Source organism: Micrasema longulum, unplaced genomic scaffold, assembly GCF_059751315.1.
Source record: "Micrasema longulum isolate JH-2025_06_02 unplaced genomic scaffold, ASM5975131v1 h1tg000497l, whole genome shotgun sequence".
Classification (NCBI taxonomy): domain Eukaryota; kingdom Metazoa; phylum Arthropoda; class Insecta; order Trichoptera; family Brachycentridae; genus Micrasema; species Micrasema longulum.
The window spans coordinates 105,616-127,031 of NW_028277694.1; the positions used below are offsets into that span (position 1 = coordinate 105,616).

The 21,416-nt window shown below is 35.3% G+C and overlaps 1 protein-coding gene across 1 annotated transcript; it reads right to left on the reverse strand.

The window, feature by feature from the left end:
• Positions 1-2,131: 2,131 nt before the first annotated feature.
• Positions 2,132-11,175, reverse strand: LOC148281108 (U-scoloptoxin(01)-Er1a-like). Its single transcript, XM_088227272.1, has 4 exons — positions 11,053-11,175; positions 9,596-9,739; positions 4,873-4,974; positions 2,132-2,403 (listed from the first exon to the last, which is right to left on the reverse strand). The coding sequence occupies exons 1-4, from the start codon at positions 11,173-11,175 to the stop codon at positions 2,320-2,322; spliced, it is 453 nt and encodes a 150-aa protein (XP_088083398.1). The 3' UTR covers positions 2,132-2,319.
• Positions 11,176-21,416: the final 10,241 nt, after the last annotated feature.

The window sequence follows — 21,416 nt, forward strand, 5'->3', positions numbered from 1 at the left end:
GATCTTTCGTTTTTTTTAATATATTGCATACTATTATTGTTTTGCCCTTGTTCGTCTTTGCTAAATAGTTTTATTTTCTTTTTGTTCAGTTTCTTGCATTTATGTTTCTTCATGTAACTCTTGTAATTGGCTTAGGCCGTATATATATAATAAATAAATTTGTTTTCGGCGGATCCCAATAAGATTCATTCCTTGAAATCCTTACAATATCGAGCCAGATATTTATTTTCACTGGATTTTGGGGAATGCAAAAATGATATTCAATTCACGTTTATTATATTTTTATTTTATATAACCTTAAAAGATAAAAATATAATTTAGTCCTGTTATAGCAAAATAAATTAAAAATCATAAATTCGCCGGTCATTTAACATGCGTGCACCCCCGCTCACTGCCAATAACCGACTGAAAACCTTTCACAGAGACACCGGCCACAGAACAGCGTCTCTGTCTTACTTGTTATGAGTTCTATATTCATGCACCCTCTTATACAGATTTATTGATGTATTATCATCACATTCATTCTTAGCATTTGAAGGATAAATATTTTTGTATTAAAAATCCAGCATAAATATACAAATTTTACTTTCCTTATCATGTGTGAAAACGTCCATTTGTAGATTACAAAATACAACTTCAGCATTAAAAAAAAGAGATAGTATATTAATTATTTTATCGTATGTAGCCAAGTGTGACATCACAGCCACACGAGAGTTAAGGTGATCCTAAATGGAAATATGAAACTAATTATTCATAGATGGCACTTTTATAATTTTTTATTAAGAATGTCATTTTTACGTTTATTTTCAATGGAAATTTTACAAAACTTGGTTTGCGGAAACTTTACACTATATTGATTATAACAAATTTAATATAATTTAGGTTCTTTTCACAAAATGGTGTACCAAACAAAAAAATAGATAAATATTTTTTTGTATCCAATTTCCCGTAGGGCTTAAGTTCCTCATTGGTCAGGTTAAGAATGAATAGAAGATGCATTTTCATTTTAATTTCATCAGATAAAAAAAAAAAAAAAATTGTCGTAAAAAAGTGGCCTGTATCGATTGTCGGCTCTGTAACTGTCGCTATGCAAAAATATGATGGTCCGTTGGTCTATGGCGACGTAATGTCGTTATTCTGTTCTGATATTAATTGATTTTTCCAATAAGAATTTTTTTGAGGGGTGAGATGTTTTTTTCGACACGAAAAGTAGCCTATGACACTTCTCAGCTCTCCGGCTATCCTTATGCAAAAATCACGTCAGTCAACCTCTCCGTTGCGTCGTTGAAGAAATTCAAACAAACACACTTTCGCATTTATAATAATATGATTTAAGTATGGAAGTACTAGTTACTATAGTCATTAAAATATAGCTTGATTATATTGACAGTTTCAGCAAAAGTGACGACACAATTTTGTAGTAACGTCTAAAGAGGAGTGATTTATATTGACACACGAAAAATCATTCGTATTTGGTATGTTAATTATTTTTTTTAAACAATGCTTGACCTATAATTCAACATAATTATATGAAAACCGCCTTTAAAACTAAAAAAACTTTAATAAACCTTATTATTATGACGTTCTTACAAGGTTACATCATTTTGCAAAAATGTTAGAGATGGGACAACTTGATCAATGTAAATCAATAGAATAAAAAAATAATTTAGTTGATGTTGTTCATATAAAAAAGTAAAAACGTCTTATTTTTTGGTAAATAATTGTCTTAAACACACTAAAAAAGGCTTGTTTTTATCAATTTTCGGAAACAGAGTTTCATGTTTGCATAAAAAAAAATTGATAAAATCGATTTGATCGGTACATGATCAGTGATCAGTAATTTCCCACCACTATTGACATTAGTTTGGCAGCTGTCAAAATTATTGTCAAACAGTATTTTATCTTATTTTTTGTTTTGTACACCATTTTGTGAAAAAGACCTAAAGTATTTGTTACAATCAATATAAAGTAAAGTTTCCGCAAACCAAGTTTTGTAAAATTTACATTGAAAATAAACGTAAAAATTGATTTTTTAATTAAAAAAAATAAGCGCCATCTATGAATAATTAGTTTCACATTTTCGTTAAGAATCACCCTAAGGGGATGAAACTAAATACATATTGTTGCGAGTGAGCCGAAATAATATTTTTAGTTTTATGTACATATTTCAATAGTTCGTAAAAGTCAAGTTCTAAATGAATTATTTTTTTGAAAAGTATGTTATAATATTCAGTAAACGCATGCTTTCTTGTATGAAATAAATAATACAATAAATTAATAGGTTCGAATCTTGGCTAAAATAATATTATTGCTGGTCGGTTATCCTTGAATGTAGTTTCCTTCCTTATCCTTATAGAGGTCATCATTTATGCTGTACAGAGATGTCGCCTTTTCACAGTTTACCTGAAAACATAATTATGTATTTTAATTAGACAATTTTCTCTCGGAAAGATCATAAGTCCTCTAAATCTAAATTGTTACAGTCAAATGTTTTTTCTCTTTGTTGCAATAAATTTTACTGAAATGGCTCGGTAATGCGGGTTGAATGGATGAATGGAATAGTTGAACAGGGATTACGAAAATGTTTAAATTTCGCGGGTTTTAAGAAACCGAAAGTCAATTTTTTAAAATTATTATGTTGGTATGCATGCCCCTGAAGTATGCTAAAATTTTCAACGTGGTTTAAGCTAGGGTTTCCTAGGACAGCGGTGCCGGTATTTTAACGGCCGTAGTGAACAGTGATGCGGTGGATAACCGTCGTAACGGTGACTAGAGTGTGGTTTACTAGGAAAACGGTGTTATCAACACCATTTAACACCGTTTCCCTAGGAAACCACTCTCTAGTCGACGTTACGACGGCTGTCTACCGCATCACCGTTCACTACGGCCGTTAAAATAGGGCACCGCTGTCCTAGGAAACCCTAGCTTTACTTTGTCTGTGGCAGCCGCTAAGTTTAGACGTGTATGGCGTGCTCGGCGATTTTCGTCTTGGCGATCCAGAATACCTCCGCTGGGACGATTGAGCCTTAGTTTCGACGTCATATCCGTAAACCCATACTTCGTCACCTATTATAACACGTTTCAGTAATTCTGCATCGTCGTTGACTTCATTTAGTGACACCAGTTCCACTCGCCGCTGTTTTTGTTCAAAACTCAAAAACAATTTTGGAACAAATTTTGCCGCCACGTGTTTCATACCCGAAACATTCGAAAAAAATTCATGGCACGAATCAATGGACATGCCAAAATTATCAGCGACTTCTCTGATTGTGATTTGGTGATCGTCTATAACCGTTTAACTTATTTTTACCAAATTTTCATCGGTTGTTGATGTGCTGGGGCGTCCGGGCCGTTCGTCATCTTCAACGTCTTCACGGCCATCTTGGAAACGCTTAAGCCACTCGTAAACTCTTGTTTTACAAAAAACAGACTCGTTATAGGCATTTGTTAAAATTTAACACAGTTCATTTACACTTTATTTCATTTTTTACACAAAATTTGATACAAATTCTTTGATCCATTTTTTTTAACAATCGAAAATTGCCGAGCTCATAAAATCACGTCTAACCTTAGCGGCTGCCACAGACAAAGTAAACAATGAATACAGATAAACAATTTAGCGTACTCCAGGGACATGTATACCAACATAATAAAAAAAATAACAATTCCCTTAACTCGCCAAGTTTAAATATTCGTGTCATATTCTGAACACACTTCTTATGGTGAAAATGAACGGTAATGCAGGGTGAAAACGACTAAGAAAGACGTGGCATGATCAGATAAACCAATATCTCGTGTCTGGTCATCTCAAAAGCAAACATATTCAAAGGCATATTTAACAAAATGTATAAACTAAAGAAGCTAGGAATTATTATAGTCCGAAAATGTGTCGTAAAAGTTATTCTCAAGGTACCAATAAGCATATTGCAGAATGACTGTACACGTTATATCTTTAATCTTCGCAAATTTGACCACATAACCGAATACCGCACGCAATTACACTGGCCCAGTATCAGGCTTAGAAGAAACAGTCACATTCTATCACTTCTTCTCAATCAGCCTTCTGCCAGGTCCACGTTGTCGTGTCTAAGCTCATCAGGCAGTTTATTATATTCGGAATGGCCAATATTTTCTAAGGACCTACTGCCAAACTTTGCTAAGTGAAACTTAGACACATGAAGATTCCTTGAATAACGCGTATTGTAATTATGAATATTATGACCAAACGTATGTTTTAAATTTGAGTGAGCAGAAAAGTTGATGATATTTAAAATAGTATTGGTTATGTCATGCAGTGGCATTACCTTGAAAGGAAGTATCTTTGTTTGTCGGTAGATATCCTTGACATGGGAATCCCGTTCAAGTCCAAGAATGTTTCTTAGAGCTCTGTTCTGAAGAGCTTGTATTTCCGAGGTCTGATTTTTGGTGGCAAAACCCCATATGCATGATAAATAAGATAGGTGGGAATGAATCAAAGCGTAGTAGACGGCAAACAAAACGGAATGAGGAAGCAAGCCTCGAAGTCTATGCAATACGCCAGTTGCGGGTGCTATTTTTGATTTCACATGCTCAAATTGGTAGCTCCATAAAAGTTTGGAGTCAATAAATAATCCCAAGTATTTAGTTACATTGATCTTTTCAATATAGCCAGTACCGAGAGAAATATTAATGTTTAAGTCCTGTTTGTTCCCAAAAATAATGTAACATGTTTTTTTTACATTAAAACTTTATTTATTTCATATCATCCAGTCAGCTAGACTATTGAAATCTGTCTCCATTATGTTTTCGAGTTAAAAAAAAACCTGGGTGTAGACAAGTTCTCTATTTAATCAGCGAGGGTTTTATCATGATAAACAAACAAATTGTACTCACATTGTAAAACCAATCGCAAACTCTGTATGCTTGGTTGAACACGGTACCGTTCGGGCAGAGGAAGGAATATTTGTGACCAGAAGGAACGCACCAGTGCCAGACCTGAAAACACATTAAATCATTTTAAAGACGTTATGTAACTTAGAGTACGCAGTACGCAGACGATGCGGTTATTCTTGAAAAGTCTATTTATGATTTTCAGAAAATAGTTGACAGCTTGCAGGAAAACTTTTAAGTCTAAAAGGGTCTTAATATGAATGGTAAAAAGATCCAGACTACGTGCAACAAATCCTGTCCTGACTCTGATCAGCTTCTGTATATTAATGGGCGGTTGATCGAGAAAGTTGACAGCTTTAAATACTTGGAAGCTCACATAACTGAAGATGGTGGCACGCACAAAGAGCTCGCAACCCGCCTTGGGATATCTGGAGCAACTCTTGAAACAATGCGTTCTGTATATAACTCTACTCGGTCAAAATGAAATACAGATTATTCAACTCTTGTGTGGTGCCAGTATTTCTATATAGGTGTAAATCCTGGTACCTTACCAAAACTCAAAACACCAAACTTCTGAGTTTTGAGAGTAAGTGCTTAAGGAGAATATTAGGCTTAAGGTGGTTCGATTTCATAACCGACATTGAAGTTTGAGAACGGACGCAGCAGTCTTCAATAGTATAACGAGTAATTAAGAGTGTATTATTGCGGGAAGATCCTTAGGCCCATCATCCACTCACAGCTGTTATTCCTGGGGGATTCTCTGTCTGCTGCGCATAGAGGAGAGTTATTATAAATATTCTTAAGGAATACAAACTCTATGCAGATTAAGGAGGGGGGAGAAGGATGTATGGACAGAGGCCAACACGTCGTCTCCACCTCTCAAGATCCCCTTAATGTCTTTTCTTTTTTTTGTTAAAAAAATATGTATTTACATAAATAAACGTATCTAAATAAACAAAAACAATTTCATAAAACTATAGTAACACAACAAACATAACTTACACAACAAACATAAGTAAAAACACGGATATTTACAATGGGAGAACGGCTTTGAATAAAAAAGGACTCCCTGGGTGGTCAGGGGCAGAGGATCCAAATACCACTCCCGTAAGGGGAGGATACAACAAAAGAACGTGTGCGTTCCGCTCGGAGGGAAGCACAGTCCCAACTGAATGAGCATCCCACAGGAACAGTTGCTTGTCCCACCATATTTTACCTACCTAGGCGTCCGCGCATCTGAGGAGCTCCTAACGCGATACCCAAGTCCGGACAAACTGACGGAAGAGTACAAAATTCGCACTGTTGGCCATCAGATCCACATTCCACGCTGGTCGCATGACTCCTGTCAGACCATTCAGCATCTCATCTCTAGCATCATTAAATAGCACACAGCGCCACAGGATGTGTTCGGCCGATTGATGGTTATTTCCGCAAGCACAGTTCGAGACAGGGGCAAGTCCAAGTTTATGAAGCTTGTCTCTAAACTCCCCATGTCCCGAAACCATTTGTGCGGTATGATGGTCAAACACCAAGAACTTACTACACATCCTGTGTCTGATGGAAGGTACGTCTTCGTCCACGTCCATCTCCCCGTACATGCCATGTCCCATCTATTCCGCCATTGATTGAGAGTTACGCCTCGCATAATATCACATAGTACGCTAAATCTTGTCTCGGAAGGGCGCAGCTCAACACCAAAGTATTCCATATTCTCTCATCTCCTCACAGAGCGTTTTACTACTGCCTCTCTTGTCTCAAAATCTATCGGGAGAACTCCTGCACGCACCGGAAGAGTCTCAGACTCCACAGTCCGATATGTCCGTGTCAGTGCCAGCAGAGGAACTCTCTGTCCACTCAAGTGTGCTAGTCTAGCCACTTCGATATCAAAACGACGTACCCATACCTGGGCCGCATACGTAACGTGAGAGTGCGTCAGTGGACTTGGCTTGGACATGTGATGCGGTTTCCCCAGGAGAACCTTGGCCCAAAGTTTCCTCTTCATCACACCTGCGGGCTTCCGCCCTCCTAGAAGTCCGTTGATGCCGATCTTCCAGCTTTATTTAGTGAAACTGATGGACGCGGAATCGTCCAAATGTTGGATTGGGACAAAAGACTGGATTTCAACTCCTCGGGTGTCATTAAGATTGACAAATTACAACAGGGATGGAGCATACCTTAACCTCAAATAAGGCGATATGGAAGTCTAGGTTTTTACAGGGACAGAACGAGGGAGAGAACAGGGAGAGAACATTTGGACAAACTCAAATATTTTAATGAAACCAACTGGTCCAAGAAGAAGTTTAAAAATTGGAAAATTGTTTTGAGGCGTTGCCTAGTATGTGAAATAATTCAGTCAGATGAATCTCTTCACAACAATTAAGGTTTCAGCTCTTTAACTTCACTAATATCAACAGATGGAAGAGTTAAAGAAATATGGATGTTCAAACATAGGCAAAATGGTAAATATTCCACAGTGTGTAAAGTGGCCACTCAAAACAGCCAATGACAGGCCATAAGCCCTGTAAATGCCTAGACTTCCATATTCCCTTATTTAAAGTATTCTCCATCCCTGTTGTAATTGGTTAATCTTAATGACTCCCGAGGGAGTGAAATCCAGTCTTTTTTCTACAAACATTTGGACAAACTCAAATATTGTAATAACCTTTAAATATATAGCCCATTACACGATGCTACATTGTAATGGTCACTCTGTACCTACTTAACTCACACCCCTCCCTTCATTCCCCCCTCTTTTTCAACTGTTTCTCGCACAACATAAAATATTTCCATGACATAATGAGTGCATGTAAGGGTTGCTCATTAAAATGCATGTCGAGTTGGTTTTATATTTTTACGCAACAACTATGGCGAAGGTGTATAGTGGGTTTTGCAGAGAAGAGACTGGCACGTCTCGAAACCGGTAGACATACGAAATCCGGTAAGTAGTTATTTACAAATATTTAATAACATTTAGTTAAATGTTTTACCACAAAGTTATTGCTTGACAAAAATATTACTCTATTATATAATGAACATTATTTTGAGTTTGTCCAAATCTTTGTAGACAAGGACTGGATTCAACTCCCTAAGGAGCTGTTTATATTAACATATTACGACAGAGATGAAGAACATTTAATAGAAGGTAATATAGAAGTCCAGGCATCTACAGGGCTTATGACCTGTCAATGGCTGGTTTAAGTGGCCACTTTACACACTGTGTAACATTCACCATTCTGCCCATATTTTAACATCTATATTCCTTCAATTCTTTCATCTGTTGATGTTTGTGAAGTTGAATCCAGTCCTTGTCTACAAAGATTTGGACAAACTCAAAATAATGTTGATAAATTACCTGGTCCACGAAGAAGTATAAAAATTGAAAAAATAATATTTTCAGGCGTTGCCTAGTATGTAGGTGAAATAATTCAATTAGATGAATCTCGCCCGCATAAATAAAGGTTTCAGCTCTTTAACTTCACAAACATCAACAGATGAAAGAATTGAAGAAATATAGATGTTCAAATATACGCATACTGGTGAATGTTACACAGTGTGTAAAGTGGCCACTTAAACCAGCCATTGACAGGTCATAAGCTCTGTAGATGCCTGGACTTCTATATTACCTTCTATTAAATGTTCTTCATCTCTGTTGTAATATATTATATAATGATTTAGCCAACTCTCGCGTATTACTTCATAATATCTAGGTAGACAGAGATTGACGATTTTTTCAAGTGTACCATCTCGATACATACCGATGAAGATAAAGTTTGTTATTGCCTAGAAATATTTTATTTATTTATTTAATTTTACAATACGCCCAAGGGGCATTTACAAAAAAAATACAGGGAAGTACAAACATAGTAAGTTATAATTTAAGAGATAAACAACGCTTTTTTGTAAACATGTAGAAACAATAAAAAGCATACTGCCATGCAAAATAAAAAGTGAAACTTTACACAGTAAAAAATAAATAAAAAATATGGATATAAGAAAAGTAATTGAATAAAAAAGCAAATTGTAAATAACTTGTAAAGAATTTAAACAAATATATATATTTACATATACTTGTACGTATAAAAAAATGGTATTAACAAATTATTGTTAAAAACAAATAATAAAAATTAATTAACAGTAAGTATATATAAGATAATAGATAAAAATAAGTTAACAGTGAGTATATATAGATTTTTAAAAAATATATTGTATACAATTATTGTTTTGCCCTTGTTTGTCTTTGCCAAATAGTTTTATGTTTTTTTTGTTCAGTTTCTTGCATTTATGTTTCTTCATATAACTGTTGTAATTGGCTAAGGCCGTATGTATATAATAAATAAATAAATAAATAATAACATAACATCTGGTACCCAAAAATATTTGCCACATTAATTTTAAAAAAAAGATAATAATAAATAATTATACACATCAAAAACAGAGAAAAAATTGTATGAAAATGAAAGTTTTATCACGACATTAATAATTAGTTTCAAACAGTGCATTTAAGAACGTTTTAAAATGGATAGTTGTCGTATTAAAAAATATGTTCCAATTGCTCGATCACAAAGGGCGCTATAGTCGCGTCGATAATCATCGACGTGATAACGCTTTCTCACCGCGATTGGTCTACTTGCACCGTGATCGTTCAAGTTGCTTAAGGACTTTTAAACGACACCTATAAACATCTTTGATTGAGCTGCAAATGGAAGTTTTCATAGTACTTTCATACCTGGCACTGGGTATCTGGATCAGCGTAGTACCCTGGCTGCTTGTCTGCGCACGTGAAGGGCAGGTTTCTGGGCACCTCGTGGTACGTGGGGTAAGGGTACACCTCAGCTGTTCCAGATGGCTCCACATGCTGGTCATCTTGTGCCTGGAAATCATTTGCGTCCCGTTTACAAAAAAAAAACCCAAGGTACAATACATTTTTAATGTTTCGAATTAAAAAAAAACCCAAGGTACAATACATTTTTAATGTTTCGAATTAAAAAATGATTCGACTCAGCATGGCGATGACGGCATATCAAGCGAATTGGAAGAAGTTTGTGTAAAATGGAATTTAGAGGATAACAAAATAAAAATGGGCGTATATCTATAAAATAGAGTAATAATGCGTAACCTAGAGAGAAGCCCTATCACTATGTTTCATAGAACGCAAGCGATGTTGGTTAGCAACAAATTGGCGGCCATTTTGTTTTGTTTGACAACATTATTTGACTATTTTAAATGTTATGTTATCCATAGTGTTGAAGTGCTTTATCTGTTTAGTTTCTTATTGTTTACTTTTTAGCACGAACACTTTACAAATGTACTATTATGCTCAATGTTTGTTTTTGTAAATTTATTGATAATTTTAAGTTGCCGGAATTTCACTCGTCCATGGGTTTTGTGGTTGAAAGACTATAAGTAATCTAGCTTTAATAGGTAAATGTTATCAACTATCAAATATTTAAATTATATTAATTATATATTAATTATATTCCTTAAAAACTTTCTTTATATCAACATATTTACTTCAGATACTATTTATAGATATATTATCCATTACTTTAACATATAATTCATTAAAAAATAAATAAAAAATACCACTATGAATTCAGTCGACATTAGGTATTCAATTGAAATGTCAACTGGCCGCATTGTTCTAATAATTACTAGTGCTAAAAACGGCCGCGTGGAGCGCTATATGTTCTGCAATATGACGCATGAAAGTAATTATGGTCTTATGTCAAAAGTACCATCTCAAAGAAAAATAGTAATAGTAATATATAATATATTTGAAATACTGTTTTCCAAATCAAGAATCTTCAAATAATTTGTGTAATCTGCAGATTAAACAATCTAGGAGAAAAAACCCGCACTGGGGTTAATACATTCAAAATAAAGTATACTTATTTGTATGAAAAAAATAAGCTGGAATAATCAACTAGTTTCTTGGCTCACCGCAGGCGCTGGGCGCGCTTTATCAATAGTTTTATTTATATTAGTATAAAAATACAAACGGTAGAAATGATTTTAAATAAATGGTAATTATAATAAAATAAATACAACAACTTTGTTTTTAACCACTAATTATTATTTCCCACCGACCGGTTTCAAAGCAAACAAGCTTCTTCGTCAAGGATTACGTAACTAATGAATTGATTCCTTTTTTTATTTTTATCATGTTCACTAAATGCTAAAAACCGAGCTGGCAAGCTCGGTTTCATCTTTGGCAATCAGTGTAGTGTCGTCTGCATATCTCAGATTTGATATTTGTTGACCTCCCACTTTGACACCACCATTCCACCCATCCAGCGCTCTCCTCATGATATATTCACCATGTAGAGTGTTAAAATAAAATAAGATCCAGAATACCACTCGAGGGCCCGTATTCCAATGGGAAGTTAACATTTATCAGTATATAGAGTTCAGCCATCTTTCGTTGCACGGAGTACACGCCGTTTTTGTTACGCGCTGTCTTTTTTTTAAATGTCATGTCCGAGTCCGCCAAATTATTCGTGCTCTCACCGAGAGAATTGAAGTGCTGGAAAGTGTAGTTTCGTGCGGGTATTTTCCTCGGCTCTACCCAACCGAGTTTCTCCAGGGTATGCTCGGCTACAACAGTTTAGAGACTAGAAGGAATGTGTATTTGGCTGCACATTTTTATCCATTGTTGCGCGGTGTGATCGATAATCCTGAGATTATGATGAGCATTGGTTTGTATGTTCCTGATAAATACCTAAGACAGCGTCAGCATAGATTGTTTCATATTCCGATATGCAGGACTACCCTGCCGTTGGAAGGGCTACCACTGTGCTGAACAACATCGCTCTGGATGTTGATCTGTTCCATGTATCTGAAGGGGTTTTCCGAAGCAGGACTCTTGCACTACTTTGAAATGAGTCTCTTTCATGTATTTTTTTATTTTTTTATAATATGTACAAGCCTCTTTATAATAATGGACAGAGGATTGAGAAATTTGACAGCTTTAAATACTTGGGAGTACACATAACTGAGCATGGAAGCACAGAGAGCTCGCAACCCTCCTAGGAATTGCTGGAGCAACTTTTAACATGATGCGTGTTGTCTGGAACTCTAGTCTTGTATAATGCCAGTACTTCTATAGAAGTGTGAATTTTGGCACCTTACCAAAGCTTAAAACACCAATCTTCCGAGTTTTGAGAGTAAGTGCTTGAGAAGAACATTAGATGTAAAGTGGTTCGATTTTATAACTAACATTGAAGTCCGAAAACGGACGCAGCAGCCTCTTATAACGAGCGTCTTTACAGTTCTACAAACATATTTTTAGTAAACAAACAGATATAGTGTGTGTATGTGTGGCGCTGGATTGACATGGAAGGAAGCGAGAGTGCTGGCTGGCGATAGGGTCTCCTGGAGGCAACCGGTGATGTCCACATGTTCCACTTAGGAGCGGATGTGGAAAAGAAGAATATGTACGTATTTAATATATGTTTGTAATATATATGTTATATTGAAATAAATGAATTGAATTGAATTGAATCAGTTTCGACTTCAAAAGATTAAGTTTTCTATATTTTATTTTATTTTATTTTATTTTTATTTGGGAAATCAACAGTTCTACATACATATTTTTAGTAAACAAACAGATACAGTGTATAAACTCAGAACTAATAACAGATTTCCACATAGTACCTATACAATATGATAAATATGTTTGCAACTTTTTTTATAAATATGTTTAGTTACAGGTAAACGACGACATCTTAAATTTTCATACAAATATACGCAATTTTGAACGTAAATGTCAATTTTACTTTACGCCTCGTTATATACCGATAAGGAAAGCGTTTATAATCGGGGCCCAGTTCCAAACAGCACGCATCGTGTTAAAAGTTCACTACTACACATACATTTTAAGTTTCCCAAAATGATTCTTATTTTAAGATTACGATTAAGATCGCCGAATATTGCCAAATTCACAAATTCTCGATGGGAACTTAGACATTTATTACATACATTTCCAATTACTGTCAAATTTTCACAATACGATCTCACTGTTAATATTAAATACACGCACGTTCATAATAAATTAGGGTTGTCAAAATTACAAAAAAACAAACAAAAAAAATCTAAATTTGTTGCAACAGAGAGGGGAAACATTTTTGAGAAGGGATTATCGAAGTTAGGCATTTAGTGATGGTTTTTGAAAGAAATGAAAGTATGACTAAATGTGAAATCACTGCGAATGGGGTTATACTAGAACAAGTAGAGGATTTTTCGTCTCTGGGAAATCAGGCGAGAGTGTAAATCTGAGACAAGTATAATTGATAAGATTAAGAAAGGGTCTCTGAGATGGTTTGGTCACGTAGAACGAATGGACGACGAGAGAATGGTAAAACAAGTATATATGGCAAAAATGAACGGCAACGTTAGACGAGGACGACCAAGGAAGACGTGGCATGATCAGATAAATCAAAATCTTAAGTTTGGTCATGTCAAAAGCAGACAGAACCGAAGGGCATGTATGACAAGATGTATGAATGTGGAAGAGGCTAGGATTGTATGCAGGATAGACGTGTGTTGCGGTCCATTCTCTCTGCCTACCCCTACGGGGAAATGGCGTGATGGTAGTAGTAGTAGTAGTAGTAGTAATGTTAACTAGGGATGGAATGACTGACAAACATATTGAAAGGAGGGTGAGTGCCGGGAACAGAGTGAACAGTGCACTTAAATCAACCTTGGCAAAAAAATGTTTGTCGCCAGAGGCAAATTTAGAAGTTCACAACGGAGTCCTGGTCCCGATTCTGATGTATGGGAGCAAAGTATGAATTTGGAAAAAACAGGGATGAAAGTAGGCTGAATGCTGTCGAAATGCCATCTATCAGGCGAATGCGTGGTAAAACTATGTACGATATATGCAGAAATGTTGAGATACGTGCATTATGTAAGGCTGAGACAAGCATTACCGACAAAATCAAGAAAGGAGCTTTGCGCTGGTTTGGTCATGTAGAGCAAATGGACAGCGAAAGAACGATGCGAATGTTGATGGATGAAGAAATAGAGGAAGACCGAGAAAGACGTGGAATGAACAAATCCAACAAACACTCGAAGATGGATATGTTAAAAGTCGTAATAATCGGTGCGCATGCATGAGAAGATGTATGAATGTAGAGGAAGCTAAATTTGTATGCAAATATAGAGTGCGTTCTATCCTCTCTGCCTTACGGGGAAACGGTGTGATGGCTTGTTTGTTCGTTTGTTTGCTAAATTTGTTTTGTTCAACAGAGATGGAAAACATTTTTGGGAAGGGTGTATTGATGTCTAGGCATTTACGAATACAAACTATATTGGCTTATGTATAAGTCACTGCACAACTCTGCGGAATATCTAAGGGAACTATGCATTCCAGATGAACTAGCTGACAGGCGTCTTACGCTTAGATCAGTTACGTCTACGGCGAGAGGAAAAGTTATTATACCTCTGCGCAAACAGCGCACTAAATTTGGCGAACGCGCATTTGCGGTCGCAGGCCCTATGGCATGGAATGCTCTCCCAGCAGAGGTGCGAGGCTGTGAAAGTGAAGTGATGTTTCGGAAAAAACTTAAAACCCACTTGTTCTCTAAATCATTTGAATAAATCCGTAGCATGTGACAACAAAATAAATTGTTTTAATTAAATTACAAATTTAAAAGCTTCAATTAAATTAATTTGACAATAGAATCACTATGTAAAGCGTCCATAAGTTATTGTATTACGAAAATGGTGCCATATAAGTTATTCATAATAATAATAATAATAATTTACTTTTGTAAGGTTTTGACTTACTGTTTTTTTTCATGTATTTCACCAAATTTATTGAATATTACAAAATGTGTAAAGTGATCACTTGATCCAGCTAATGACAGATCACAAGCTCTGTGAATGGTTAGACTCCCATTTTCTCAACAGCTTCGGCAGGTTTGTGTCAGCCCTGATTATTTAAATACAATTTTTGAACCGTATCGAATTTCGAGAACAATAGCTTGACCTAAAAGATCAGAAGATGGCGCTAGTGTCACAGGTCACGTGATGTTGGTATTCCCGCGCTTATCTGACATTTGTCGCCGGAAAACAAAATGGCGTAACGAACCACTGTTAATGCAGTTTTTGTTTGTGATGAAATAAATAATGAAGTAAGTAGGTATGATATTTATAAAAAAGCTCAATCACAAATAACTATCGACGGGCTTAGAAACATGCTAAACATATAAGCGATTACAATGAACATGCTTAATTAACATATTACAACAGAGATAAAGAACATTTAAGAGAAGGTAATATAGAAGTCTAGGCATCTACAGGGCTTATGACCTGTCAATGGCTGGTTTATATTTATATGGCTATATTACCTTCTCTTAAATGTTCTTTATCTCTGTTAATAATGTTTGGATAATTTATATAGCGCCATTTTTGTGAAATTCACCATAATAATATAAACAGCTCCCCAGGGAGTTGAATCCAGTCTACAAAAATTTGGACAAACTCAAAATATTGTTGAACATGCTTAAGTTATCGCAGTCATAAGTCAACGCGTGTGTAATCTCTAAGTCAAAGCTCGTGTCGGTTTGTTTTTTGCTTTCGTCGTAAATAAATACAGTTTACTGGCGAAAATCGGCGTTTACTATAAAAAAAGAATACAATACATTGCATTTGCAAAATAGTAAGGAGTATCTAATTTGTCGGCCTCGTGGTGTAATGGTCAGTGCGTTAGTCTGCCATGCAAGAGGTCTTGGGTTCGATTCCCGACATGGTTCATATGAAATATTGATTGAAATGGGTGTTTTCACAATAGAATATTTCATAGTCCCTAGAATGGTACTTGATCAAGATCAAGACGCTGCGATTGGTGTACCAATGCAGTGCCCTATGCACCATTAGGTGTGGAAAGGGAACGATGATGATGATGAATAAAAAAAGTAAAATTAAATTACAATTACTGTGGCGACTGCTTTTCTTGACATTTGGCTTGCCAACCGCCGCACAGTGGTCCGGATTTGGAAAACAGTGGACTTATGAACCAAAGTCATTATTTCGATTTAAAAAAAATTGTTTCTGTAGAAAATCTAATTTGTAACAATATTAGTGATGTTCAATTTTTCGTTATTTTGAGTCTAACATGGTTTAAAAAAATACAAACGAAATAATGTATGGAGTTAAATGGAATATTTTTTTTCTCGATGCGTTTTAAAGTGTTAGCAACAAAACCTTTTGTATATTAACGTATGTAATCAGTACTTTATGTTCATATTTTTTCTCTCCTATACACTTGCAACCTTGCCTTTCTTTTTCCAACCTGAACTTTCAAAATTTTTTTTTTCAAAAATTTCACAACACAACAAATATTTCTGCCAGAAGATTCGGTTTGGTGGTTATGATGCACAACTATTTTTTTATTACAAATGTGAAAACCAAAATTGCCTATCACCTTCAGTTTTTGAAATATTCTCCAAAAACTGCATTTTAAAGCATGAAAACCCATGCATACAAATATAATGTTGTTATAATGGAGTGCTATATAATAATTTATTTTATGAATGAGTCGTTACTGCAGTTTTTAAGAATTATACGAAACAAAAAACATATTATTAGCACCTTCTTTGCGGTAATAATTCACCGTTAGGACTTATTTGATGAATCATTAAAGCAATTTCCTGCAGTTTCTGAGAATTATATGGAACAAATAATATGCAAAAAATACTAATTTTAATACCCGTTCATGATAATGGTACTCTAATGGCTTATTTGATGCATCACTATGCAATTTCCTGCAGTTGCTAAGGATTATATGCAACAAATATAAAAATAGACTAATGAATTAATTTAATTTAATTTAATTAGTTTTTCAAATCCGGACCACTGTGCGCCGGCTAAATGCAATAAATAACGTGATAAATAATAAATAAATAAGCAGTTTAAAAATATTTTCCATATTTCCATTGGTGAAATTTAAATATGTTATTACGCAGCAGGATTATACATCGCGAAACGTCAATATTTTCTTATTTAATATTAGGTGTTCACGGACGTTCCATTGTCAACGCGAAAACGATAAAAAAATCACGTCGATAGTTAAAGGCTGGTTTTTAGTGCAAAACATTTTTAATAGCTTCAATAAAGGGAACCAGTTTCACATCTGACAGGCGTGTATCCTGGAAACACTACTTTTTTGTTATTCATTTAGTTACATATGTTTAACTAAGCATTAGCACTCGTGGTTTATACTTATACAATAATACTTCCAATTCTTCACAATTAGCTAAAACACTTAAAACATTAATATAAAAAATATTTGGAAGCGTTCACAATGCACATCATTAAGTAAATGCCGCCCAGTTGATGCCGCCCGTCAATTAATAAATGAGTTTGTAGTGTCTAGAGTCGATTATTGTAATGGTATCTATGCAGGTCTACCAATGAACAAAATGACTCGCCTACAATCTGTATTGAATGCCGCAGCGAGACTTATTTTCGGAATCTCCAAGTTCAGTCATATCACTCCACTACTTCGGGAACTACACTGGCTACGTTTTCCACAGAGGGTCGAATACAAACTCTGTTGGCTTATGTATAAGTCACTGCACAACTCGGCTCCGGAATATCTAAGGGAACTATGCATTCCAGATGAACTAGCTGACAGGCGTCTCACGCTTAGATCAGCTACGTCTACGGCGAGAGGAAAAGTTATTATACCTCTACGCAAACAGCGCACTAAATTTGGTGAACGCGCATTTGCGGTCGCAGGCCCTATGGCATGGAATGCTCTCCCAGCAGAGGTGCGAGGCTGTGTAAGTGAAGTGATGTTTCGGAAAAAACTTAAAACCCACTTGTTCTCTAAATCATTTGAATAAATCCGTAGCACGTGACAACAAAATAAATTATTTTAATCAAATTACAAATTTAAAAGCTTCAATTAAATTAACTTAACAATAGAATCACCATGTAAAGCGCCCTTGAGGTATTTTATTACGAAAATGGCGCTATATAAGTTATCCATAATAAATAAATAAATAAATATTTTCGGATACATTTAATTTGCCTCAGCTGGTAGAAACAAGCTCTCCCTGTCTTGCTGATCTGCTTGTCAAGCAAAAGTTCAGCGACAATGTGAACGCCTCAAAGCTTAACAGCGCGTATAATGCCAGATCAAGTATGTAAGGAGGGATCTTTTAACATATTCCAATTGTTCCAAAAAGCTAAACTTTTAAATATACGACAAGTATATTTATTTCAATGTTTAAAATATATATTAACACTTTGAGTACTGGCCAAATACACATAGAATTTGCCCTGTGCGCGCCCATTTTTGTGAAATTTCATGCTTTTGAAGGGTTTCTTAAAAGTGTCATAATTATGAAAATACTGGGTTAAATCAATTGAATCTTCTCAGATTCATTTGACATAATTAAATAAGTCATTTTTGTATAATGGTTTTGCCAACATTAGCCTCGATGGAGAGCCACATTGCGCTTTGCAATGTTCGCACATATACAGGGCCTCACTCCTTTGTTGTGCATTGTATCCCGGAGCCGTGTAAACACGTGATTATAATAACCATGCGTTGTGTCCCGGTCCCGTGTTTTCACTAAGTTTACCAGCAGCGAAAAAGTACTAATAAAAGTCTTTAGATGTCAATAAAATGCTCTTTTTTAGACAGCTGGTAGACCACGTGACCGGGACACAACGCATAGTTATATAATCACGTGTTTACACGGCTCCGGGATACAAAGTGTTAAGAACTAACATTTATTTACAGGTAATTCAAACTGATCAAGTCAAAGAAGGAATCGTGTGTTAGAAATACCACATTGTAAAACGAGGCTCGCACAGAGACATGCATATTTTATAGGCCCAAAACTTTTTAATTCCTTTTTTACTGATAATGTTTCATTGATCCCGAACTTTCAAAATTTTCCTTCTTTTAAAAAACACGCACTATCCTGGATTCAAACTAAAGATATGAACTCTTTTTTTCTATGATATATTTTGTGGCCCTTTAATAATGAGGAATATTTTTATGTTTTTTTATATTTTTCATTTCCTTTTTTAATCACTTTAAAAAAAAGAAAAAAAAATTTATGTAATATTTTCTTTTCTCTTTCTTATGTTACACAAAAATATTACAACTGTCTATTTATTATAGGAGCAAAAATTCATAAACATTTCTTGTATACCCACAAACCAGTGGCGAGCCGTGATTTATTTTATTGGTAATCTATAGAAAATGTTCATTAATTTGTACTACATATAAAGTACTTACGTAACATGTAAGTAATGTTATTAATGAATTAATTATTAAGTAATTATAAAGGACTTTTTTTTGTGGTTCTGTGAAAATCAACTCAAACGACAATTCTTATTAACCACGCGATATACGTAGCTTTATTCTACACTATTTTTATAGAATACTTAACTTGTACAAAAGTTTATTAACAAATACCACAATGACATTCAGCAGATATTTCCATTATGATCTGTCATTGACAGTACTGTCAAGACTTGAGCACCGGCCGATTTCTTTTAAAATGAATAATGCCTAAAACGGTCACTGCGAACGCCACCTGTCCTACGTGATACATAATATGTCAACGGTATCTTATCAAAGAAAAATAGTCCTTCGGAAATAATGTTCGAAATACTAGTTTCCAAATAGAGAATCTTCAAACAATATTTGTAATCTGCAAGTTTTTTTAGTACTAAAAAAGCAGACTTGGGTTAAAGACGAAAAATACAGTGTACTTTTTTGTATGGAAGAATAAGCTGAGGTAATCGGCTAGTTTCGTCGTTCAGTGAGAATGGGCTGGACGCTGGCGCTAGGCGCACTTCACAGATTTTTTTTTGTAGAAATATATAAACGGTGATTTATAATAAATAAAAATTATTTTATTTATTTTCCCATAAGCATGGTTACTATAAATTATTATTTTTAAAAGTCAAATATAATGGTAAGCTATGCATAATCGCTTATTTTGACGATTCGCCCCTGCCACAAACAGGCCATGCCTTTGTGGGATTTTTGTTTACTATTTTTACTGTTAATATGTATGTCATTGCTATGTAATTATCCTTTATTTTTTTGATACTCTGTTTTTTTGATACTCTCTTATGTATATTGTAAAAAAAAATATATAAAAAAATATTTTACCTCCTTGATGTGGCGATATTAATGTTAACTATAAATAAGCGAGTAGAACTGCTGGTTTCCCAAATAAAATCCTGGATGAGTGTCGTTGACTCGAGGGCTGCTCTCGATAATCGAGTGAAGATCTGCCACGTAATGTAGTGGTTGGTGTTTAAGGTCCAGGGTTGCCATCATTCAATAGTTCGATCGACCGGGACTCAATACGAAAGGTCATAAAAAGCAAATGCTATTCACAATCCATTTTCTCGTGTCATGGAAATTTTTGACTTTTCGAGGGACATTCTGTAATGTAGACGACTAAGGTCGTTTTTGCCTAATTACGAAGAAACCCACTACAAATTTCAACCTTTTAAATCGTGACTCGCAATAATGACATTCGTTAGAAGCAAAAATTGAATACAAAAATCATTAAATTTGGTAAGGTATTCATAACAAAACACCTGTATTGGATTTTATTTTTAACTTATATTATTTTTAACTTATATTATACTTAACTTATTTATTTTATTTTATTTTATTTAGGAAACATACAAATCCTCTATTCCCTGTCTTTGCATTAATCTTGAAAAGTGTGATAATATCAAATATTTAGGTGTTTATATTGATAAATGCCTAAGCTGGAGTTCCCACGTAAAGTAATGTGGCGCCTCCGTCATAAACAATCCTCAAGGACTTACCGAGGAGCGAAACCACGCAAGCGAACGCAGCTCGTTAAGTTACCAGCCTGCGGTTCGATACCCAGCCGGAAGTAGAGGGCGACAAGAACAAAGGCTATAAAAGGCGCGAAGTTCAAGGCCCGTCCTTCTCTCCTTGTCCGAAACTCGACTGCAGTGCTTCCTCACATAAAATGAGTCTTCTATAAAACACGTGTTAGATATAAATTCGAAGTAAGTTAGATTTTATTGAACGTGTAATAAAATATCTTTGTATTACACGCCAGTTTTCTTATAAAATAAATAGTGTTATCCGTGTAAGTAAGCCGTTCTTATTTCTTGTGTGATAATATATATGTGAATCCTTTTCCCCGCCACCTTCTGAAAAGAACGTAGTAGGGTGTCGAGCGAGAGGCCATAAGGCACCGACGGGACCGATTGCAGGCTCCAGCAAGGACGACTGCCTAATCCTACCTCACGCACACGCCTGTGCGTATAAAAGTTACACACAGCGTGTACAGAGAGACCCCGACAGGTAAGCCAAACGCCACAACCACCCACAGTATATTACACCTAAACTAAGAAAAATGAATTTTATTTTTAAATCGCTTCGCGACATAATCGATTAGTCATTACTTAAAAGTGTTTACTTCTCCTTTTTCCAATCTACAGCGACTTGTGGAATTATTGGATGGGGGGTAGCGCAGCTAGCGAATTGGATCCAGTTTTCAAAGTACAAAAACTCGTGCTTAGAA